The following is a 26,406-nucleotide window of genomic DNA, read 5'->3' on the forward strand; positions in this document are numbered from 1 at the left end:
TCACTTTTCTCTGCAATATGTCTACTTATCAACAATCTTTACAAGAACTCTATTGTTTGTTAATTAACCATAGACATGTTTGACATTACCATTTGTCATAATGCCAATGAAAAGCAAATTTTGGATAAATATTTCCCCCTTCCCCTTAAAAGACAGTCAGGAGTCATCTCAGAAGTTAAAATAAGTTTTTATTTCATGCACATAGGAGGAAAACAAACAGATATGCTCGGTGTATTTTTCTCAAAGTAATTAAAATAGAACAGTCCTTAAATAGTTTTCTATCTATCACGCTTCCCTGTGCTTACAAGATTGGCAGTGTTCCAAAATCACACAAACTTTCCTACCTCCCTATTTGCTAAAGATAACTTATTTTAATACAATTGGTTACTTAGGTTCGTAGCATGCATTCCTGTATAACAGTATAGAATTACATAGTAGCCCTTGTGTCCAGCATTCTCCCAATCCAGTTCAAACCAGTTCTGAATGTCCACCTTATAAAATATTGCACCTTCTGCAGGAAAAGTGTGTACATAGTTCACAGAGACCCTCTCAACACAAATTATATAGAAAGTGCATCTATCTATTGTAAAGAAGCAAATGTGAAGAAATGCACCTCCCTTGACTAGCTGGGATTGAATAGATGTGAAGCATTTTCCTTTACTACACTTACTAACTCCTGAGGGCTTGCTTATAAATTAACAACTGATTTCCTCTCTATGCGTTTTTGCCATTGAAATTCGTTGACAGCACCTCAAGTGACCTGCCAACTTGTCATCACATTTTGTACACTGTTACATTTTTAACTGTTTTTAACTGGTCTTAGTGACAAGCTTTAACACCTTCCAATCCATCAACCTGTTTCCTAAATTATCCATCATTATTATTTTGGGCTAGCGCTGCTGCTTGCCTGTCATAAAAAACAAGTATCAGTAGACCTTATATAACTTAACTTTCTTTGTGATCACAGAATCAGGTTTTTCACATATCAGCACTGTTAATGCCACCCATGTAATGGAGTTGGTAAAAAATTAGACCTACTAATTACCCTGAACCCGAATTCTTATGTCTCTATTCTATTTGCTAGTAACCTCATTAATGAGTTCCTGACATATTATGTTCTCCCAGCAGGCGTAAAGTATCTTGCTATCACACCTGTGTTAAAAAACCTGGTTAGGTCCTCCAAGCGTCCAAGTAATTGTTTTAAATTATTTACATTGCATTTTTTGTTTTTTATTTGCTGAACACTACAATACACGGTAATGTAAAATACAGTTTATTATAAATTCATTAATATAATTATCTTATGTATGTTGCTCTATACTTTTTAAGAGCATATTTGGTTATTATTATTATTTATTATTCAATACAGGGTTTTAAAGCTTTTTTTCATTAATTGTTATTTCATTTCTATGCCCCTATATAAATGGGAGACATTTCTTTTGCTCTTTACCTCATAAATTGCTTACTACTGCTACGTTTTCTTTCTTTCAATGCCCTCCATTATAAACACACAGGTGTTAACTATGTAGTGATTCATAGCCGTTCAGGGACGCCAAATATGTAGTGATTCATAGCCGTTCAGGGACGCCAAATATGTAAGAAAACTGGCTCAGGGACGCCAAATATGTAATCATAGTGGCTCTCTGAAGGCACCAGTTCTGTAGGGTTTGGGCATTTACTGAGACAATTATTAATTGTAGCAGTAAATCACAAAGTTGATTCTTTTGATGGCTTTAGAATCCAACCATGCGACATAACTCAAACAACGCGCACACACAGGTACTAATACACGAGGATACATTTATTAATACATAGAATATGCATGTAAATCTAACCAATCTTATCGTGAGGGTTATCAGAATACAAAAGATATATATTCAATCAGTTACGAAGTGTTACATATATAAAGAGGACATACGTTCAGTATATCATTCATTAAGACCGTTTCATAAATGAACTTGGTTATAACTTCTACATTAGATACTCAAACAAGTACATAACTCTTAGGAATTAAATTGATATCAACTGGTTTGGATAACAATTGAATTCTCGAGCTGTAATGCATTGAAGTTGAATACTCATCCAATCTTTGGGGATTCAGATCTCCTGCGGGCACAAAGAAACAGTTGCAGGCTGTTGCTGTCCAATCCACGCTCTCTGGCTCGGTGCCAGGTTGTGCTGTGCGGCTTGCAACGGTGCGCTGCTGATGCTCACTGTTGGCTTTAACTAGCAAAGTTTGTGCACAGGAGAAAAGATGACTGTGGGTCCCAGCAAGTCAGGAAGAGGACCGGTTCGTTCCTGATGAAGAGCTAGTTCTGAATAGTGATTCAGCTGTCCACAGTTCCGAACTGTTCACGAGGCCTGCTGCTGGTTACTCTCTGGCAACCTCCACTCTAGACTCTTAGAACAAAGGAAAGTTCTGGCACTCGGACACACTGGCCGTTCCGTGGTTGTCCGGGCTGAGTCTCAGGATGGTCAGGAGGCGCGCTGCGAGAATGTCCTGCCCTTGGGAGCCTTCTGCTCCTGGGCCGTCCTGCCCTGGAATTCTCCTTTGAATTCCCTTTAGAACAGTCCACTGAATTCTCCTGAATCCCCTCTGAATCTTACGAACCTGAATCTCACAGGCTCTCTGTGTTGCCTGTTTTTACCTGGAGGAACTTCAGCTCATTGATTGGCTGAAAGTTCCATGGGCATCAGAGTCCCACGTGGGTTACTCGGCCCTACCAGTCCCTGATTGGTTGATCAAGGTGAGATATGAGTCACTTACTCCTGACACTTAGTAATGCAGTCCAGATGTCCAACTGGCACTCCCTAGACAGATAGGCGCCAATGGATGACCATTGATCATGATAGCCAGGCTTAGCTAAGTGCATCCCCCTTTGGGAGCTGTCCTTATCAAAAGAAAACATATTGCATGAATAGTTTCTCTGTGGCTGCACCACAGAGATGAACAGAGAAATGGGGCCTCATTTGGGAAGGCTCAGAACACTTAATTCTGCCTTATTAATAAGCCTCGCCGCTACAACTATTAAAGGAGAATATTCCCTGGTGAGTGAATAGATGTGCTCTCCTATCCCTCTTTCCTCAGTCTCGGCTGCAGGGATGCCAGAGCCCTTTCCAACAAGCAATGGGTACATGGAAGGATACAGCCTGGATGGAATGCCAGTCTGTCACAGGACTCATAAAGACCTAGAAACAGACACACAGATTCACATCAGGTCCAATTTTCCCTTAAAGTACCACAGCTGTCTGTGGTTGTCAGAAAAATCTGTATAGTATTAAATGTTTATTAACACATTAGTGCTTTCCTACACTATGGTATCATATTGTAGTTAGAGTTGGTAGCTGCGTCAGCATGCACAGGCTGCAAAGGTACAAATAAAAGTTTATTCCATGCTGATAAAATAAGAAAAGAAATACATGTTTCGGTTGTGAGAGAGTGAGGAAAATCGGCATGAAGGTTGCGCTGATTACCTAACCTGCCAAACCGTCTTTTTCATAGCCCCTTTGACCTCCCTCAGCAATCATCCACACTAGGCACAGAACTTGCTGCATCACCTGTAAATATATATCCAATACCACACACACTCAGGGCCCATCTGGACAATTCTGGATCATTCAGATGACATCTTGTACCTCCAGCAACCTTTATTACTGCATCGCTTGTAGAAAATGCCTAGCCATCTACATTGGGGAAACAGGAAGGAGACTGGGAGACCGCTTCAGGGAACATGTCAGGGCTGTGAGGATCAAAAATCTCTCAAAGCCCATAGTTTCCCATTTCGTTTCTAACAGCCATGATCATACTGATGCCTCTGTCTGCGTTCTCAAAGAGAGGTTTTGGAACTCCTTTTGCAGAAAGACATTCAAAACCAAAATTATCCTGAAACTAGGATCACACCTTCCCCCTTCTTTCAACAGTAGACCCGTTTCCTTCTAATCCTCTCTATTCATTTGTAGGTTTTGACTTCATTTCTCGAATTCACACCACCTGAGTGCCCACTCTGTTTCCCTTCCACTTCTGTCTCCTCTCCACTCCTGGCTTTTGTTCTCCCATGCTTTATCAGCTGCTGACTTTTCTTTCACACCTGAAGAAGGCTCTACAGCCAAAACGTTGTTTCTTTTTTTTCTCTTTTCAGCATGGAATATACCTTCACGTATTCCTTATCATATTGTATGCATTATTGTAAGGACAATACAAGTGGTTGTAAAGTTCTCCAAAGCCTAATACAGATGCAGCCATTCAAAATGTGCGGGCGATACCGCATTATTTTCCGGTACGCTGTACGCAGTCTACCGCGAGTTACCGGTAAAAAACGCTAGTTACCGTAAATTCTCCTATAATACTGCAAGCAAAATAATAGTATCCGGAATTTCCGCAAGGTGGAGCTAATAAAGCTCAACCTCTCATGTTTGAGCTGTCGCCATCAAAGTCTTTAACAAAGATATTACTAATAGTATTAATAATGAATGACCTTGGACAAGCTGTAAGTGTAAACTCAAAGTATTGCTCTGGTCCACATTCTTTTTTTCATTGACCGTCTTTGTAAAAGTAACACCACAGCATTTCGCAATCACGCATTTGTTTTCAATCATGCAAAGTACAGTAATTTTTGAGAATCGATTCACCATGCCTTTCACATGCTCATAAAAGAGATTGATTTAGGAACATAAACATATTACCGTATGCAAACTGTACTGTATACAGTATGTATATTTAATGTCTTATCTGTGCCTGTTGTAGTATTGAATATTTATATGGAATTTTACCACTGAAGGGAAATCTTAGTGCCTGAGCATAAAATGAATAGGAGCATACTGCAACGCGTGTGAAGGCCATAAACGATATTAATTTTGGAACTTAAACATACAGTATATGGCTGGTCTCGGTACTTTAAAGAAAACATACACACCAGTATTCCATTTCTCCCTAAACATTTTAAGCATTGAAGTCTTTAACTAACGTGATACCGGAGTCAACAAGCATACTTTTAGAATTTGATTAAAAGGGAATGTAATATGGAATCGCGTATCTAAAGAAATTAATAACGATATAATTATATTCATGTACCGCAACACATTCATGTCTGTCGATAATGTTTCTGTAGTGCTTTTTCAGCACTCTGCATGTGACCTTGCCGGTGGCGCTGTGGGTTAGGTTCCTGACTCCCATGTCACACGGTCTGTGATCGAATCCCACTGGAACCATGACTTTTTTTTAACAAACATTTCTTTGAAAAAATGAAACATTTCCCTTGGTCAGAGATTAAATAAAACCTCACTCGCACCAAACAAATTTATATTTCTAAATATCACAACATGATCGAATTTAAGTCTTTTTAATAACAATGAAAAGTCACCTATGCGTTACAAAATAAACATTTATATTGATTTGAATCGCATTTTGATTTAATAGTATTATTTATTTAGTATTAATAAAGAATAGATTTATTAAAGTCGTGCGATGTGTAAGCGGGATATGTAAAATAATGTAAAATAAAGTTTTTTATTATTGTTATAGAGAAACATGATCAGATTTTCCCTGGTTTGTAACGCATAGGTGACTATTCATTGTTATTAAAAAGACTTAAATTCGATCATGTTGTGATATTTAGAAATATAAATTTGTTTGGTGCGCGACGCCGTAGCCAATTACTTCCGGTACATGTCTGTACCGCGCACTTTGAATGGCTGCATCTGTATTGCTCTGGTCCACATTCTTTTTTTCATTGACCGTCTTTGTAAAAGTAACACCACAGCATTTCGCAATCACGCATTTGTTTTCAATCATGCAAAGTACAGTAATTTTTGAGAATCGATTCACCATGCCTTTCACATGCTCATAAAAGAGATTGATTTAGGAACATAAACATATTACCGTATGCAAACTGTACTGTATACAGTATGTATATTTAATGTCTTATCTGTGCCTGTTGTAGTATTGAATATTTATATGGAATTTTACCACTGAAGGGAAATCTTAGTGCCTGAGCATAAAATGAATAGGAGCATACTGCAACGCGTGTGAAGGCCATAAACGATATTAATTTTGGAACTTAAACATACAGTATATGGCTGGTCTCGGTACTTTAAAGAAAACATACACACCAGTATTCCATTTCTCCCTAAACATTTTAAGCATTGAAGTCTTTAACTAACGTGATACCGGAGTCAACAAGCATACTTTTAGAATTTGATTAAAAGGGAATGTAATATGGAATCGCGTATCTAAAGAAATTAATAACGATATAATTATATTCATGTACCGCAACACATTCATGTCTGTCGATAATGTTTCTGTAGTGCTTTTTCAGCACTCTGCATGTGACCTTGCCGGTGGCGCTGTGGGTTAGGTTCCTGACTCCCATGTCACACGGTCTGTGATCGAATCCCACTGGAACCATGACTTTTTTTTAACAAACATTTCTTTGAAAAAATGAAACGTTTCCCTTGGTCAGAGATTAAATAAAACCTCACTCGCACCAAACAAATTTATATTTCTAAATATCACAACATGATCGAATTTAAGTCTTTTTAATAACAATGAATAGTCACCTATGCGTTACAAAATAAACATTTATATTGATTTGAATCGCATTTTGATTTAATAGTATTATTTATTTAGTATTAATAAAGAATAGATTTATTAAAGTCGTGCGATGTGTAAGCGGGATATGTAAAATAATGTAAAATAAAGTTTTTTATTATTGTTATAGAGAAACATGATCAGATTTTCCCTGGTTTGTAACGCATAGGTGACTATTCATTGTTATTAAAAAGACTTAAATTCGATCATGTTGTGATATTTAGAAATATAAATTTGTTTGGTGCGCGACGCCGTAGCCAATTACTTCCGGTACATGTCTGTACCGCGCACTTTGAATGGCTGCATCTGTAGCTCATCTTACAGAATAAATAGCTTTTGTTTGTGCTTCTCCTCCCTGTCCTGCACCCAAGCACAGATCCAGTGCTGTCTTCTCATAGCTGCTTGCTTTCAATTTCACAACGTCTTTCCTCTTTCTGCCATATTCCAGTCATAACTCCATTCCTGTTTGGCTGTCTTCGGAGAGCTCTGAGCTCTTTCCCCTTGGCTTTCTCCACCAGCTGCAGAGGATCTGCACTTGGATCTGTCAGTCAGAGAAGGTGGTAGTCTGCATCAACAAGCTGCTGTGTAATGCAAGACACTCCCATGTTACATCAGAAAAGTTACACTGAAATAGGCTCTGCAAGAGAAAGTACTTCAGCATCTTTGGTGAAGTTAAATGATTTTAAACACAACAATTATATAAACTACAAAGAAAAAAATAGCAGCTACAGGAAAAAAATGTTTGGCAATTTAAGTGATTTAAATTAAGATATATACGTAAATGAAAAAAATCATATTTAAAAGTAAATACATACATAAATAAAATAAAAACTAGGCCAGATTAAAAGTTTTGAGTAGTGATTTGAATGACTTTGTCACGGACAATAATTTGAATTGTAGCTGTTACAAGTCTGCACTGGTTTCTCTTTAAGGGTATCTATTTCCTTACTCTCTCTGATTAAGGGAGATTACTGGTGTTGTTTTCCAGTGACTGGTAAAACTGGTTTTCTTTACTCCTCCTATCGCAGGATGCACACATTTGCTGGCTTAAAGTATACTTCTTATATAAAACTGGTTAAAATCTGACGGTAGTCTAATTAATTAATGACATTTTATTCCCAATATATAAAATAAATAGTGATGTGGGGAAGTGTTTTTTAAACTGCTTGCTTTCATGTAAATTCATGTAAATCGAGGTTCATCCTTGCAAAAGTTTGTGAGCCCTGAGTTTCACTGTAACAACATAAACATGCTATTTGTCCTCACAGCTTGTATGTTGTGAAATTAAATTCTGGTAAATTGTATTCAATTATTCTAATTTATTACAATTCTGATTCAAATGGTGACTCCATTTTATAATTTAGTTATAACTACTGTTACAAATAGGAGAGGGGGTTACAAAAGTGGAGAATATCAGGAATTGACCAAGTGGATTTGTCAATAATAAAATAAATAATTATATCTCCCAGTTTGAAAGTGATTTCTCCAGCATATACCTGATATGCTACAGTAAGTAAACTGTTTGTTCTCTGACACAGCTTTGGTGAAAACGCAGACACACTTGGTTAAACAAATGTTTATTAACATTGACAATGACACCTATCACTCTACACACAACATAAACATACAACTCACAAGCTCCTGTACTCAAAGTACAGACAGGGTGTTTCAGAGGCCTAACATCCTTACTACTGTAGCATCACGGGGGGAGTAATAGGTCTAGTAATATAAAAAATCCCCAAATTTACGTGAAGCCCTCTCTCACACAGAAGTAAAATAAACAAGCACACATTACTTTTAATTCTTCTTGTCTTCCTGTGATTGTTGCCTTATCGACCTAGTAGTAGGAAGAAGCGCCACTTATTTCACTCCTATTTCCAGATCCAAAGATGCCATTTGGTTGTTAATCTTGTAGCATCTAGATTGTTCAGTCCTTTCTCCAATAAGAGTCCATAATCCACATATAAACCATATATCCCTTATGCGTTCCAAAGTTTCCTCGTTGTATATTTTCACTACGGTACCCTTTAAGGCTAAAGATCAGGTTCGTTCTTCCAGCTTCTACACTTGTAGCTCCCAGTTTCCTCTCTGTATATTTTCACTACGGTACTCTTTATGTCTAAAGGTCAGGTTTGTTCTTCCAGATACTATACTTGCAGCTCCCACTCCCACTGTGCTTCCGCCATTCCAGTGTCCACCCTGATGACTCCTTCCAAGGATTACTTATCCAGTCTCTGACATCCACCTACTTCTCATTATGTAATTGAGGAATGAGACATTTTCTTTGGCGGGCTATCTGATGAAGCTTGGCAGCCATCTTACCAGGGTCTAGGCTTATATAAAAAAACGAATGTTTTTTGAAAGATCAGTGTCCCGGCCACGGATGATCTTACACCACCCAGAAAACCTCAGACTGCTACCAAGTATTTGTTCTTAAATAATGTCTATAGAGGCCAAAATTAAATCTCCTTCTCTGCAAACCCAGATGCCACAAAATAAATGGGAGCCTATCATCTTGTTCTAAAAATACATAATTGAGTAGGAAAGACCATCTTCAATGTTGGTGAACAGCAATGTTTAACTCCTGACACAGATTATTCATTGGATTGAGGTCCTAGCTTTGACTGGTCCACTCAAGAACATTGATCTTTTTTCTTTTTAAACCACCCTGCATGGCTTTGGCTAGAAGTTTTGGTTCATTGTCCTACTCGAAGATGAAACTTCTCCCAAGTCGTATGTTTCTTGTAGACTGCAGCAGGTTGTCCTCCCTGATGGCACAACCATGCTTCACAGTAGGGATGGTGTTCTCAAAATGATGTTCACTGTTATGCTTTCGTCAAAAATAGCACTTAATGTTTAGGCCAAAAAAGTCAAATATTGACCATAAGATCTTCTTCCACTTGGTCTCAGAGTCTCCCATGTGCCTTTGGGAAAAGTGTAGAGGAGATTTGGTGTGAATTCTCATTGTTCGTGAAGCAGCACATTTCTGAGTCAGCAAGGCAATTATCTTATGTACAGTTTCTCCCATCTCAGCCATGAAACACTGTAATTCCTTTAGAGCTGTCACAGGCCTCTTGGTGGCCTCCCTGGCTAAAACATTGCTTGCCTGGAAACTCAGTTTTTGAGGACACTTTGTTCTTCACAGTTTCACAGTTGTGCCATTTTTTCTACATTTCCTTATAATGGACTTAATTGTGTTTTGGGGAATATGTAATGCTCTGGAAAGTTTCGTATAACCTTGCCTTGATAGGTGCATTTTACTAACCCTATCCCAGATTGAATTTGAATGTTTCTTTGTCTTCATGATGTAATTTTTTTAGGGAGCTATACGAAGCAACTGTGGGACCTTCCAGAGATAAATATGTTTATCTTGAACTCATGTGAAACCTAATTTAACCTAATTGCACTCAAGTGGGTTTTTAAAAAAAGTGATGTAACTTTTAACTTTTAAGACATTTGTTTGTAAAAGAGCCTATTTAGGTGTGTCAAAGTAAAGGGGGTGAATACGTTTGACTCCAATCACTTATTTTCTGTTTTATGTATATATTTAGGAGTCTCTGTAGAATTGTGTTTTTACTATGACATTATAGAGTGTTCCGTGTTGAACAATGTAAAAAAATCCCAAATATATTGTAACATTAAAATAATAATAATTCAGGTGGGTAGCTATGTCAGCATGTGTAGTCTGTAAAGGAAAAGAGAAGAGAGAAAACACAACGTTTCAGCTGTGAATACTTGTTCCTTTGCAAAGAATAATAATTACTTACACTTATGTAGTGCTCTTCTGGACACTCCACTCAAAGCACTTTACAGGTAAATGGGGACTTTCCTCCACCACCACCAATGTGCATCATCCACCTGGATGATGCAACGGTACCCATAATGCACCAGAACGTTCACCACACACCTGCTCTCATTGGGGAGAAGAACAGAATGATGAAGCTAATTCATAGAGGTGGATTATTAGGAGGCCGTGATTGGTAAAGGCCAATGGGAAATTTGGCCAGAATCCTAGGTTTACACCCCTACACTTTTCACCCGGGATTTTTAATGACCCCAGAGAGTCAGGACCTCAGTTTTACATCTCATCCGAAGGACGGCACCTTTTTTACAGTATTGTGTTCCCATCACTGTACTGAGGAATTAGGAGCCACAAGGACTGCAGGCCCCCTGCTGGCCCATCCAGGTACTGACCAGGCTCACACCTACTTAGCTTCAGTGGGTGCCAGATGTGATTTGCAGGGTGACATGGCTGCTTGCTATATGAAAACCTAGAAATCCAAGGGGGTGAATACTTTTGATAGCACTGGTCTGTCACTGTGTAAAAGATTAATTTGAAATTCTTATTAATTGTAATAATTTTGGAAATTATTACCAGAATCTTAAAAGCTTCCAAAGCTAGAGTCACTTTGAATCTCTGGCTCATGTTTTGCATGATACAACAAGGTACCCTGCAGGAAATCTTGATGCATAAAATACATTGTCAGAACAGCAAAAATAAACATGTTGTGTAACTTCATTGTAATGCAGGAATGCAATCTATTACAGTATATTGTGATTGTCTATAATGAGTCTTACCTTCAGTCAACTAAAACAGAATTAGTTTTAGTTACATTTTAGTCATGCAGTTTACTTGTATAATAAAATATATGAATGTTTTAGTTTTGTTCATTTTTAAGATGGATAAACAAATGGGTAACGAGAGGATAAATTAAGCAGTACTGAATAAAGATACAGAAATTCCAGCTAAGGAGAGAACTTTTTGAATACAATCTGGAGAGGAAAAAATAAAGGGAGGTCAGTTGGGGTATAATAATAATCGAATTCCCAATATGATTAACTAAGTGTTATTTTTGAACACTTTTACGTGTTTGTTTTTACTACAGTACATATTGCTGTCGATCCTGTTGCAGCAAACAAAGAAACACTCATAGTTTGAAATGTACGGTGCACTTTGGTATAGTACAACTACATTTATTTTACACAACCTGTCTTTAAAGCCATATGGCATCATGCTATATTTACTGTACAGTGTATATATAATATACCACAAGTTAATTGTGTGCTATCGGTTCAGGATATCTGTGGATATGACTTCATGTGATTCGCGCGTGTGGCACATCTTTTAAACAATAAAAACAGTGCAATACGCTGGGATAGGGGAGTGCCCCTCATGAGTAAATAGCTTTTTCACAACTACACCCAGGAGTTTCAAACTGAGAGTTTTACACAACATAACTCAATTGTCAGAATTGTAGCTGACAATTTATCCAACACACTAATACAGGATGTTCTGAAAGTCATCTTATTAGAGTTTAGGAGCAGTGCATGCCTTCATTATGATATGAAAATAACGAGTCAGTGTGACACAGACCATGTCCAGTGGCCTGAATATTCACCATGGTGAAAAATTAGTGTTATAAAGTGCAACAAACAATGAGGAAGCATACTGAACATATTCACGCATCACCCCCATCCACCATCTCGCATATCACAATTATCTATTCCACGTAAAATACATAGTGGGATGTAATACCCCTACCCTTTGCCAAAGAAGTTTGAGTTCCGAGCTGCGTTGCATAAAATGGCTTCAATTTTATAATAAAGGATAATTCCAAGCTGAAAGGAAAAGATCTAAAAAGCAAAGAGACAGGACACAACAAAAAGACAACTTTTCAGCTTACAGCTTACATTCATGGTCATTCATTATTAATATTATTTATAATATATTCTGTATTGCATTTAAACGTACAGGTCAAAATGTTTCCAAAGTAATCACAAGTGAATGAATCAAAGAAATTGATGCAGATGTTTACAAAGAAAGTGGAATATGGTAATGGTACCAGCTACAAATAATATATTATATTTAGATCCTTAAATTAATAAAGTTATTCATTTCTTTAGTTACGTGATTCCATATTATATTCCCTATTAAGCAGAATCTAAAATGTACACGTTTAATGCAATAATGACAGCAAGTATTAATAAAAAAGGTTAAAATATTATATTAAGTATATAATCTTATTATAGTCAGAACGAGCACGTCAAATCTTTTCCAAAATAACCACAGTAACCGACCGATTCAAAGACTTTGATGCATAAAATGTTGATAAAGAGAGTGGAATACTGTTGTTTACTTTTTATTTAAGCTACCACTACCGGCCATATACAGTTTGCATATGTTTATATTCCTAAATTAATATAATTTATGAGTACACTTTCTTTGTAAACATCTGCATTAATTTGACTCTTTCACCCGCGATTACTTGGAAACTTTTTGCCTGCCCTTTTCAGCTCTAGGTCAAGTTGTCAAGCGGCGTCTTGGTGTGATGGCTTTGGTGTGTGACTCACATGCTGGAGGTCAGGGGTTTGAACCCAGCTCTTGGCATGAGTTTTCTTTTATCAAATAAACATTTCTATGAAAAACTAAAATTGTGAATATTATCTACACTATATTGAATTCGTTGGTATTTCTAAATATCACAACATGTTCAAAGTAATTTATTAATAACAATAATTTCAAACAGCTTGTATTTTAAGATTGTATTTTGTTCTGGGTGATTTGTCACTGTTTTCACAAACTTATTTATTAAATAATTTTTTTCAATTTATTAAAGGTCTATTTTTGAGACAGGGTGTTCCAGACATCTGTTTAATTTCTGAAACTCCCTCTGTATTCCATGTTTTAACCATTTCTGAGAATACTTGCACTCATTATCACAGTAAATTTTAGAATCTGCTAAATAGGGAATGTAAGATGCAATCGCTTATATAAAGAAATTAATAATTATATTAATTTAAGAATCTAAATATATGTATTTATATAGATGGTAGTATTACTGTAATCCAATTTCCTTGTAAACACATTTCATTTTTAATTTGACTCATTCTCACATGACTACTTTAGAAACATTTGTGTTTCCGAGCAGACCGTTGGTACAGCAGGTTTGCCAATAGTTGAGGCGATCTGAGTTCAATGCCTGATTCAGGCACAAGTTTTCTTTCTAACAAAGACTTTTTAAAAAATAAAATAGTAAATATTATGTACAGTATGTTAACATTTTTTTGTGTTTTTTTATGTATTATAATATATTCAATCTTAAGTGATATTAATAATGAAGTAAAAAACGTGAATACTGTAAACTGTCAAGAGCGTATTCGCAGAAAAGGTTAAAACATTTTCACACTTTTCACAAAGTATATAGTATAGTATATAGTATAAAGTATATAAACTTAATATGGTCAAAAGGAGCACATAAAAACTTTTCCAAAATAACCACATGTAAGACTTTGATGTTTAAAATGTTAAGGAAGACTGGTGTGTATTTTTTCTTTAAAATAACAATACCAGCCATATACAGTTTACATAATATATTTATGTTCCTAAATTAATATCGTTTATGATCATTATGCTCCTCTTATTTTTATGCTCAGCTACTAAAATGCCATACTAAGAGGATTAAAAAGTGCACAGTAAAGAGATTAAATGATTAAATATTTTCTCTAGCAACCACTAGTGCCCCTGTCAGTCATTTTGGCCAGCCAATCACGTACAACGCAGTGGATTGTGGGTAGTTGCGTGCAGTACAGGTTTGTACCGAGCATTTTGAATGGCTGCATCTGTAGCTTTCTCACCATTTAGATTTATTTTGCACACCATCGTTAAACAAAGCAGGAGCATAATGTACTTCCTCATGGAAGTACATTACGAAAAGGTCAAACCTACTCCTGTCTACATCCATGGGAGTGGCGTGGAGATGGTGGACTCGTACAAGTACCTGGGAGTGCACATCGACGATAGACTGGAATGGTCTAAGAACATCGAGGCCATCTATAAGAACGGACAGAGCCGACTTTACTTCTTGAGGAGGCTCAGGTCCTTCAATGTGTGTAGTAAGATGCTACACATGTTTTATCAGTCGGTGGTAGCGAGTGCCATTTTCTACGCAGTGGTGTGCTGGGGCTCTGGGATTAGAGCAGTAGATTCCAAAAGGCTGAACAAGCTCATCAGGAGAGCGAGCTCTGTCATTGGGTCTGACCTGGACCCCTTGGAGGTAGTGGCTGAGAGGAGAATGATGTCCAAACTGGAGGCCATCATGGACAACTTCTCCCATCCCCTCTATGACAGGCTTGCAGGAATGAAGAGCACGTTCAGCAATAGACTGATTCACCCACGGTGCGACAGGGAGCGCTACAGGAGGTCATTCTTGCCGTCTGCCATAAGACTGTACAACGCATCCACCTTGCGTCTTGGCAGAGGCAACAGCGACAGTGACCTGTTTCTGGACTAAACGCATATACACATATACTGCTACATTTGTTCTCTTTCTTTTTCTTTTTCTTTTTCCCGTTTACAACCACTTTTGTGCAATATATGCCAGGGACCTGTGCAATACATTTATATTTATATTTATATCTATGGTTACATCTATATTTATATTCATACGTGTGATACAATTTTCTGTGTACTGTTCTGTTCTAGTTTCCTCTTGTGTGTCCGGACTGTGAGTAACTCTTGTATTGTATTGTATGTATTGTACTATTAGTATATAATTCGTTACACTGTGGCTGTGTTGTGTGTGTTAAGCTGCTGTTGCACTGCAATTTCCCTCACGGGATCAATAAAGTATCTATCTATCTATCTATCTATGGGATCACACATGGACAGATAAGATTGTAATTGGTTTTATAAATTTGAGATAAGTGTCATCTATACAAAAAAAGTTGTATTTATTTAATACCATTTGATAGTTATATTAATAGAGAGAAAAATTCACGTTGTATACTGTTTAGATTTTTAATCATTTAAATGATTTACAGTTCGAGGTGTATTTATATAGCTGGTAGTAGTACTGTATTAAAAAAAATTAACCCAAAGTGAGGCCTTGTGAGTGTTGTGGTTTAAATCCTATTGGCTCATGAACAGCATCCCCTTATCTCAGTGCATATAGCCACATTAAATAAAACCACGAGAAAAAGAGATTCACTGTGCAAAGCTGTGTCAGTTTTCTGTGTAAAAAATCGGTATGAACATCAAGGGCTCTGTTTTTAAAAAGCTGCTGAGTAAGGAATAGGAATTTTCCTGCTGTCAGCAGTATTGTGAATTTAGTTGACCCTTACCTGAATTAAAACAGGACATAAAGAAAGGTTTCAGAAATAAAACAAAGGTTTATTCCCGTGCTTTCAGTCTGGAAAATTGGAGTGAAGGCTGTGACAAAACAATTTGTTGAAAATAAAAATCCAAAGTTTGTTAAAGCCTTCTAAGTCAAGAGGTGACTCAATTTTAGGAATGAAGAATACAGGATCAGGTGTTTCACAAACATAGTGATAGTACGTAATTCTGGCTTGCTGGTCAGGTGACTGAGGGTGGAACATTATTTCCCACTGATAAGAAACCTCCATCTTGTCTCCATCTATCACTCTCTCACAATTCATCATGCTTGAATGAGTCAAATTAAAAATAAGATGCAGCCATTCAAAACAAGCGGGGTATGCTGCAGTATAACACGGTGGGCATGTGTGACAGAGGAGTCTGTCACGGTGTACAGATAGCACAGAAAATACAACATTCATACACCTTCCATTGAGCAGTTGCTAGATAAGTTCCTGAGGGTGCACACTCAGGGCTTGACTAGTAACTGCTATTACTTAATTTCATATACATTCACGTACATAAACATACCTAATTTCAAATACATTCAAATACTTAAACACAGGTATGAGTGAGCATTGTGGTGTGAATGGAGAGCGCTCTCAACATGGATGTTACTCAGTTTGTTTGGTGTCAGTACTTCTGGGGTGAGTCAGCCTATAGTGGCCTCAAAAGGCCAAACCTAACCCCAGTTCTCAAGGGTTATTTATGGATATGGGGAAAAACCACTTTGAAGTAGAGAAATGGTTTGTTCCAGAGGGGGAGGGGCTTACAAGCTATTTAAGATGGCACATCAGCCTAAGAGTTTGTTGTTGGTTGTTGGTTGTTGGTTGTTGGTTGTTGGTTGTTGGATAGAGAGATAGAGGACTTACCTTTATTTGAATAATTAGTTTTGTTTTCTGGTGTGGGGAACTGGGAGCACTATAAATAGACTGCACTTGTTGGCTTGGGTGCTTTTGCGGCGGAGCCAGTATGAGAAAAAACTGACCTACTTTGGCCTTGCTCAGGCCATTGTGTGACAGCATGTCACAGTACCAGTACACATAATCATACAGTATGCAAATTAGATTATGTTAATAGTATCTGGAATCACCTTCTAAAACCGGCAGGTGGAGCTAATAAAGCTTAAGCACTCCTGTACAGCATTTGAGCTGTCACCAGAAAACATCTGGTTTAGAATCCCGATCACTGCTGAGGGACAATCTTTATTCAATTAAGAATTTAAGTTGTATACTTTTTAGAAATTTAAACTGTGTATTACAGAATGTTAATCATTATACATTAAAAAGTTGGTATATTTTATGAAAGCAAGATTGCTCAGTTGGACAAAAGTACACAACCTACCACCTTTACCGAAGATATTACTAACAGTATTAGTAATGAATGACCTGGACAAGCTGTAAAGTCAAAGTATTACCCTGGTCCACATTCTTTGTAACTGTCTTTGTAAACGAAAAGACAATTTTTTCATTCACAAAAAGTAACACCACAGCATTTCATTGATCCGATCACGCATTCGTTTCCAATCACACAAAGTACAGATGCAGCCATTCAAAACAAGCGGGCGATACCGGTGCGCTTGTCGCGGTATAACTCAAGTTACCGTATAATACCATATTAATACCGTATATTCTCACATAATACCGCATGGTAAACACAAGTAAAATAATAGTATCCAGAATTTCCGCAAGGTGGAGCTAATAAAGCTCAACCTCTCATGTTTGAGCTGTCACCATCAAAGTCTTTATTGAAGATATTACTAATAGTATTAATAATGAATGACCTTGGACAAGCTGTAAACGAAAATATTTTATTTTTTCATTGACCGTCTTTGTAAAAGTAACACCACAGCATTTTGTTGATCCAATCACGCATTTGTTTCCAATCATGCAAAGTACAGTAATTTTTGAGAATCTCCGATTCACCATGCCTTTCACATGCTCATAAAATATATTGATTTAGGAACATAAACGTATTACTGTATGCAAACTGTAATTTTACCACTGAAGGGAAATTTTAGTAGCATAAAAAGAATAGGAGCATAACGCGTGTGAACGTCAAAAACGATATTAATTTTGGAACATAAACATACAGTATTATGTAAACTGTATATGGCTGGTCTCGGTACTTTAAAGAAAAAATACACACCAGTATTCCATTTCTCCCTAAACATTTTAAGCATCAAAGTCTTTAACTAACATGTGAAATAACATGAAAAGTGGTAGTTTTAAGCTTTTCTGCTAATACGCTCAATACCGGAGAAAACATACTTTTAGAATTTGAATAATAGGGAATATAATATTGAATCGCGTATCTAAAGAAATTAATAACGATAAAATTATATTCATGTACTGCAACACAAACTTGATACTGTATGTGATACATGTGATAAAGATCAACTAAACAGGGAAGATGTGACACCGAAGATATTATTAATAACCTTTTAAATCTGAAGGGAGATCTAAAGGACTCCCCACACGATAGAAGCAGGAAGCAGAAGCAGAAGCAGGAACCGTTGTCAGAGGGAAAGACATTCTCATTGTTATTAAAAAATGACTTAGATTTGAATATGTTGTGATATTTAGAAATATAAAAAGTCAATTAATTGTCCATAATATTGCTATTTTATTTTTTCAAAGAAATGTTTAAAGATGTTAAAAGAAAATCCGTGGCACTAGCTGGATTTGAACAGTTTAGAAGTCGGGCACTTAGACCACCACGCCACTCGCACGGTCACCTGATGAGTGGTGAAACAGCCCTACACATACAGTATCAACAGACATTGTACGGTATGTGTACACTGTATTGTACAAACTACTGTTTGTGTTGCAGTACATTAATATAATTATATCTTTATTAATTTCTTTAGATACGCGATTCCATATTATATTCCCTATTAATCAAATTCTAAAAGTATGCTTGTTTACTCTGGTATCGAGCGTATTCGCAGAAAAGCTTAAAACTACTACTCTCTATAAACATGTTATTTCACATGTTAGTTAAAGACTTTGATGCTTAAAATGTTTAGGGAGAAATGGAATACTGGCTTGTATTTTTTCTTTAAAGTACCAAGACCAGCCATCTACAGTTTATATAATACTGTATGTTTATGTTCCAAAATTAATATTGTTTATGGCCTTCACACGTGTTATGCTCCTATTCTTTTTATGCTCGGCTACTAAGATTTCCCTTCAGTGGTAAAATTCCATATAAATATTCAATACTAAAATGTGAATAGTAAAGACATTTAAATCTTTCCACAACCGACCAATGCACCACGAGTGCCCCTGTCGGTCATTTTGGCCAACCAATCATGTACCGCAGTATGACGCGTCATGAAGTGTTATGACGTAGCCAAATGCCAGCGCACTTTGAATAGCTGCATCTGTAAGTCTTGAGAATCTCCTATTCACCATGCCTTTCACATGCTCGGAAAATATATTAATTTAGGAACATAAACATATTACTGTATGTAAACTGTACTGTATATGGCTGGTATTGGTAATTTAAATAAAAAATACACACCAGTCTTCCATTTCTCCCTAAACATTTTAAGCATCAAAGTTTTATAAAACAGTCTCCAAATATGCGATTGCTGTATAGAATGAATTTTAATTTTAAAAATTTAACACAAAAATTAAGTTGTTTACGTTCCTCCACCTGAGAATATAGTCCCTCGTTGTTACGCAACGCAGAAACACAGCCACAGGTAACTAGCAAAGCACATTAGCTAGCCAATATGATAAAGGAATAAATGACTTTTTTTATTTCTTTAACACATTTATTTGAACATTTCCATCGATAGCACAAGCACTGAAAAACTGTCCAATTCCTAATTCGTCAGGCATTTTCTTTTACTATAACAGACATAAAAACTACCTTACTTTTAACAGAGCGTTTAATAATTTCTAAGAATGTAAATTATTTAAGCTATGCGACACTTATCATTCAACAAGACCTCAAAATATCACAAGGATCCTCAAGGGATTGGACAGTTTTTCCATAATGTTTGCTATTTTAGTTTTTCAAAGAAATGTTTATTTGTTGAAAGAAAACTCATGGCGATAGCTGTATTTGAACACCCAACCTCAGGTCTATTAGTTATAAGTAAGCCATCACACCACAGATGCAGTGTCAGAACAAGCAGTTCAACAGGTGTACATATATCAATAGAAAGTCTTATACTACTGTTTGTGCTACAGTACATGAATATAATTATATCGTTATTAATTTCTTTAGATACGCGATTCCATATTATATTTCCTATTAATCAAATTCTAAAAGTATGCTTTAGTTAACTCCGATAACGAACATATTTGCAGAAAAGCTTAAAACTATCACTTTTATCACAAAGTATATAAACGTACAGTGATATGATCGATCAGAAGGAGCACGTAAAAAAATTCCCTTTAGTTGTAAAATTCCATATAAATATTCAATACTAAGCAAATTAAAATTTGCACAGTAAAGAGATTAAATGATTAAATCTTTTCACTACTGACCAATGCACTATGAGTGCTCCTGTCGGTCATTTTTGCCAGCCAGGTACGCCGCGGTGGCTTGTGGGTAGCTGCGTGCGGTACAGGTGTGTACCGCAATGTTTGAATGGCTGCATCTGTAGCTTGAAAGATGGACTGAAATTTTAAATGTCTTTTGAGTTACATATTTATTTAAAAAGGATATGATGAGAAACTCCTTAGGTTTTGTACACCTACTGTAAAACACTTCGAGATGCTATTTTTAAAGGTGCTATATAAAACATAGGAATATATAAATATATAATATATATATTTAAATATATATATAATATATAAAATGACCATTATTTACAGGTTTACTTTCTAAAAAAATTAGAATAGATGGAGGGGTTTCCAGAGGTATTCAAGGGATGGGACAGAACAGGCGTATTGCAGGCAATAGAGGACAACAGTTTATTTAAACATTTAAACAAGATAACATTGCAATTAAATTAAATAATTATTGTGTTTAAGTGAGATAATATTGTGATTTACAAGATATGTCTGCAGAACACATTACAGAGCTCTCTTCATAATTACATACTCTATTGGCTACAGCTACAGTTTGTGTGTCATCCTGAAATTAATTTTTTGATTGTGAAGTTTGCTTTCCAATGTTTCATTACCTTCATGTGTGTTCCAACCAACAGAAATACTGTGAGTTTCTTCTCCCTTCACATGACACATTATTTGACATTTGTTTTCTAAATATAAATACAAATATATCCAATATAATCATAGGCTGAAAGTTTTTTTGTGTTTTTATGCTTAAATATAGAAGAACTGTAGACCAACCATAGATTTAAGCCTTACAGTTAAGTAATTATAAATGTATTTTGTTCAATATTTAAAGATTAGGCAACAACCTATCTACTGTTTATGTTTCAGCAGTTTCACTTCAAAAGTAAAATACATTTGTAAAGCCATGTCTTTTCTGCTTTTCACTAAAATGATTAAAATTACACACGTTTAACCCTACAATCTTCAATTGATGTAAAAAAACATTACATGTGGTCCTTTCTTTTGTATTTATTGCCTTTAAAACTTTTTTAAGTCTGTTTTCAAATTGTAATTATCATGGTGTCTGTTGTTTGGTCAATTTCTAATAACAAAACAAAGCAATGTATATAAAAAGATAACAGGTTTAGTAACTTAGCTTTAATTCACATCTCTCACCTAAGGGAATGACAGTATTGATTGAAGATCGGCACTCTCTCAGCTATCCTTACTTATATTACAAAAGTAAGAGGCAGGGAAAACTGCTGCACTGGTGATGTTGGGGAAGAAGAAGAAAAGATGCTAGAAAACATGCATGAAAGCCTTGTTTAGATAGGGAGATTTTATATGGAAGAGCAAGATTAGAATCTGACCACCATCCAAATTTCCATTCCATAACATCAAAACGGAATTAATAGAATTTATTGTGCTGAAAAAAAAAACAAAATTATATTTAATCTATGTCTATAAAGGAATTGTTTTTCATATGAATTCCTATGGGTGCATACCCATTCCTGAAAACAGCGTAAATAGCTGTGAACTACTGCTATTTTACCGTATGCACTATTGCTAGTAAACTTAAACTTAAACTAGTAGACATTGTGGCTCTTGAAATAAATGTACAGTAAGTGTTTCTTTTTATTTAGTCTTTGGTCTCTGTTTGAGAAAGCGATATAATTAAAATAAACTTAATGGTATCCTTTTGATACCTTTGTATCAAAGGAAATGTGACTTCTTGTACTGTCTGTGCTGAATGTCTTTGTTTGCGTTCTTGTATTTGCAGATGAGAAATTCTCACCTGAAGGTGAAAAGGTGGGTCCAAAAGATGGTGGAGCAGACACTGCTGTCATTGCAGGTAAATGAACTTACAGGACATGAACAAGAACCTGTTTTTGATTTCTCAAAAAAGAAAAAAGAGGACAGATGCAGTCATATGAAATCTTCTTAGGCTATAGATAAGTTTAGCTACTGAAAGGAATGCACAAATTAACATAGAAAGTAAGCAAACAAGCAAAGCATATCACAGTATTCAGATGCCCATATAAAGAATATAATTTATTTTTTGTATATATATACAGTTTGTGAACCCTTTGGAATTATCTGGATTTCTGCATGAATGGCTCCTAATATGTGATCTGATCTTCATCTAAGTCATAATAATAAAGGCAGTCTTATTTAACAAACAACACACACAACATTTTACATTGTTGAACAACAATTTTACTTTGTTGAACAAATGGGTTGAATGGTCAAGGTCATTGATGGAAAAAGTATGTGAACCTCTAGGATTAGGACATCTTGAAAAAAAGGGTAATTGGAGACAGGTATTCCAATCAATGAGTCAGGTGTTCCAATCAATTCAGGTGTGGGTTTGACCTGCATTGACGTAAAATAACACAATTTTGGTTACCTGCTCTTCATAACAGAATTCTGTTGAAGTGCAATATAGCCCGATCAGAAGAGATTTCAGAAGGACCTCAGAAGAAGAGTTGTTTAAGCTCATAAGAGTGGAAAGGGTTACAAAAGGATTTCTAAAGACTTGTGCTTCCACCAGTCCATGATCAGGCAGATAGGTACATACAGTACAAATGGAAGAAATTCAGCACCATTGCTACCCTCCCTAGGAGTGGCCATCCTACAAAGATCAGTGCAAGGGCACGCTATACAATCCTCAAACAGGTGACAAAGAACTTTAGGGTGACAGCTAAGAATTTGCAGGCATCTCTTGCACTTGATAATGTCTGTGTTCATGAGTCTACCATAAGAAAAACACTGAATAAGAGTGGTGTTCATGAGAGGTTACCACGGAGGAAACCATTTCTTTAAAAAAAAAAAATTGCTGCCCATCTCAAGTTTGCTAAAGACCTCCTGTTTCACAGCACTACTAGAACAATGTTCTGTGGACAGATGAGACAAAAGTTGAACTTTTTGGTAAATGTACACAGCGTTATGTTTTGAGAAAACAAAATACTGCATACCAACATCAAAACCTCATCCCAGCTGTGAAACATGGTGGAGGGAGTATAATTGTGTGGGGCTGCTTTGCTGCCTCAGGGCCTGGACAGCTTGCAATCATTGAGGGACCAATGAATTCCAAGTTGTATCAGGAGATTCTTCAGCGGAATGTCAGGGTGTCTGTCTGTGATCTAAAACTCAAAAAGAACTTGGGTCATGCAACATGACAATGATCCAAAACACAGGAGTAAATAAATAACAGGGTAGCTCAAACAGAAGAAATTCTTTATTTTAGAATGGCCAAGTCAGAATCCTGACCTCAATCCCATTGAAATGCTATGGTGTGATCTGAAGTAGGCCGTTCAAGCAAGACATCCCAAAAATATACATGAACTGAAACAGTTTTGTATAGAGGAATGGGACAAAATACCTCCTAACTTCTGCGCAGGTCTGATCAGCATCTACAGAAAGTGCTTGGCTGAGGTTATTGTCAATAAAGGAGGTTCCACTAGTTACTAAATATAAAAGTTCACATACTTTTTCCATCAATAATCAATAATTATAAGATATGGCAATGTAAAATGTTGTGTGTGATTTTTGTTAAATAAGACTGTCTTTATTTATTATTTTGACTTAGATGAAGATCAGATCACATTTTATGAGCCATTCATGCAGAAATCCATATAATTCCTAAGGGTTCACAAACTTTTTCTCTCACAATTGTATGTTTTTTGTGATTTTAGAAAAGCACTCAAATTAAATTGTGTTGTTCTTCTTAAGCATTAATGTTGTTCAAAGAGGTTTCTTAGAGGTTGCCTTTAGTGTTCAGTAGTTTTGATAGTTTAGACAGATTCCATTGTCTTGAAAAAGTAATAGACTTGTAGTGACATTATTTTAATTAAATCTAAATTATCAGGTTAAAGGATGCCAGATAATACCTGAACAGTTCTATACAAATTTCTAAATATTTTGTTTAGGTGGTGAGATTCTCTTTTATTCATGAACTCTTTGATTGTTCCTCCCTTGCAGGTGTCACTGTTGCTTTACTTTTGGTTCTTCTTTGTCTGCTTGGGGTTTTGATCCATTATATGTACCGGCACAAGGGTACCTACCGCACAAATGAGGCGAAGGGCACAGAGTTTGCAGAGACTGCTGATGTTGCATTGAAGAGTGATCCCTCACTGCAGGACACTGTGGATGAAACCAAGAAAGAGTACTTCATCTAAGTCAACGTCTTCTTAAAGAATTTTGTTCTCTTGCTTGGAATTATGGGGCCATCTTAATCCCTTGCACAGCAAGAATGAAAAATAGAAAGAAAAAATATTTACTAATATACTAAGAGTAACTAGCCAGTCAGTCAATATAACTGACATTGGTTTGCACTTTTTATTCTAACAATATATACTGATGGAAAAAAGAGACAACACCTCCTACTCCACACCCTGGCCCTCCCATCTGCTTGGAACAGGTTGAAGATTGACTCAGATGTGAAGAGGACCTGCCACTGCTGAGGAGTCCATCGCAGGCTCTGTCTGGCCCAAGCTAGTCGGGTGTGATGTCTAGAAGGTGTGAGCAGAGGGCCTCACTGTCCTGTCACTGATGTGGGCATTGTCACTAATGTGTCTGCTGGGAGTGTCAGCAGCAGTATGGGTGGCAGATCTAAAACGATCTCTCAGATGGACCAGTCTGATGTGTCGGTCCTGCTCTGGTGTGGTCACTCGAGGGCATCTGGATCTTGGACGGTCATCTGTCCTGCTGGTCTGCTGAAACCTTCTCTGCAGTCAGGACACAGTGGAGTGGCTTACTCCATAGTGTCTGGCAACGCTGGCACATGACATGCCTGCCTGCAGCATGCTAATGGCCTTCTCCCTTGCTTCTGGTGACATTAAGGCCTTTTTAAAGGTGACCTGTTCCTGCATTGTTTCACCTCGACCTCGTTGGGTAAAAGTGCACCTAACAAGCTTTCGAGTAATTGGCAAGTTGCAATGCCTTACTACACAAGCTGTATTGCTGGTCAGAGGACTTAAAACAAATTGACAACTTTTTGTGAAAATAAATAAGCTGTAACTATAGTGTTCTCATTCCAGAAAATGCTGTGTTTCTTTTTTTCCATAAGTATATATGTTTTAAGAAATTAAAAAAATTAATAAACAACGAAAGCCTGCTGTCAAAATCAGCAGTTACTTTATTTTATAATCATTTGAATATCTGAAGCTTATCTAAAGACATAGTTTTGGTGAGTGCTTTTTGCACCTGTATACTTTGAAAGGAAGTTTTTAAGCAATGTTTTTTTTCCCATTTTGTTTTCAATCATGATAGAAAAATATAGGAGTTATCACATACTGTACTATAACTTCTGTCTGTCCTTAAGTAAGTGCTTTTCCTCAAAGTGCTTTTGAAGAAATCTCATAGAGTTACTGGAACACGAGGCAAATTTACTAGAATGAAAGTTAACATTTTCCATAACACTTTCAAATAAGGTGATTTAAAATAAACACACAATATTTGTTGTGTATTTTCATTTTATAGCAAAATAAGCATAACTGTGTAGAAATAATTCATTTATCACTTATCTGTTATTTCTATTGGTTTTTCCAATTTCCTCCCAGACAACAGGCCAAATGTTAAAGCTGGCATAGCACATATCTTTACTAAGTATTTTCTTTACAGTGTATAAACTGATAAAATATGAAAATCACATTTATATTAAAATATTTTTCAATCAAACCATCTCTGTTTTTATATCTAAAATTGCATATATTATCTGAATCATATCTTAATATGGTTATGATTGTAAGAGGATGGCAGTTTCAGAACGAGACTCATGCTTGAATTATATTCCCCAGATGGCAGTGGGTAGTACCTACAATTTTCAATTTGGTCAGGTGACTTTTAAAAACCAGGAAATCTAAGCTAAAAACTAGCTGTTGTCTGCATCTCTGTGAAGTTTCCCTCCTCTACAAACAGCACAACCAATGAAACCCACTGCATTTCTTAGTGCTCACTTTAGAGTGGCATTTGTGCTTCTTTTGCTTATCAAGATGTAGTGCCTTTTTTTCCGGGATGTGATGTCACTCAGGGGAACAAGTTCACTGAGCTGTTGTGTCCTTCTATTCTCCCTAAAGCCTCTGATACAAACACAGAACATGGAGGACCAACAGAGTTTGATGGCCCCTTGGCATCATCTTTGCAATGTGAAT

At 36.4% G+C, this 26,406-nt stretch overlaps 1 protein-coding gene across 2 annotated transcripts in view; it reads left to right on the forward strand.

The window, feature by feature from the left end:
• gypc (glycophorin C (Gerbich blood group)) overlaps positions 1–25,933 on the forward strand; it is a 65,595-nt gene extending 39,662 nt beyond the window's left edge. For both annotated transcript variants that reach the window (XM_088607193.1, XM_088607192.1), the window contains 2 exons: positions 22,035–22,106; positions 24,236–25,933. In XM_088607193.1, coding sequence (XP_088463319.1) covers positions 22,035–22,106; positions 24,236–24,432 — 269 coding nt within the window. In that variant the 3' untranslated portion in view covers positions 24,433–25,933. The remainder of the gene's footprint in view (positions 1–22,034; positions 22,107–24,235) is intronic.
• The last annotated feature ends 473 nt before the right edge of the window (positions 25,934–26,406 follow it).

The sequence above is a fragment of the Lepisosteus platostomus genome, chromosome 14 (genome assembly GCF_059453375.1).
Source record: "Lepisosteus platostomus isolate fLepPlt1 chromosome 14, fLepPlt1.hap1, whole genome shotgun sequence".
Classification (NCBI taxonomy): Eukaryota; Metazoa; Chordata; class Actinopteri; order Semionotiformes; family Lepisosteidae; genus Lepisosteus; species Lepisosteus platostomus.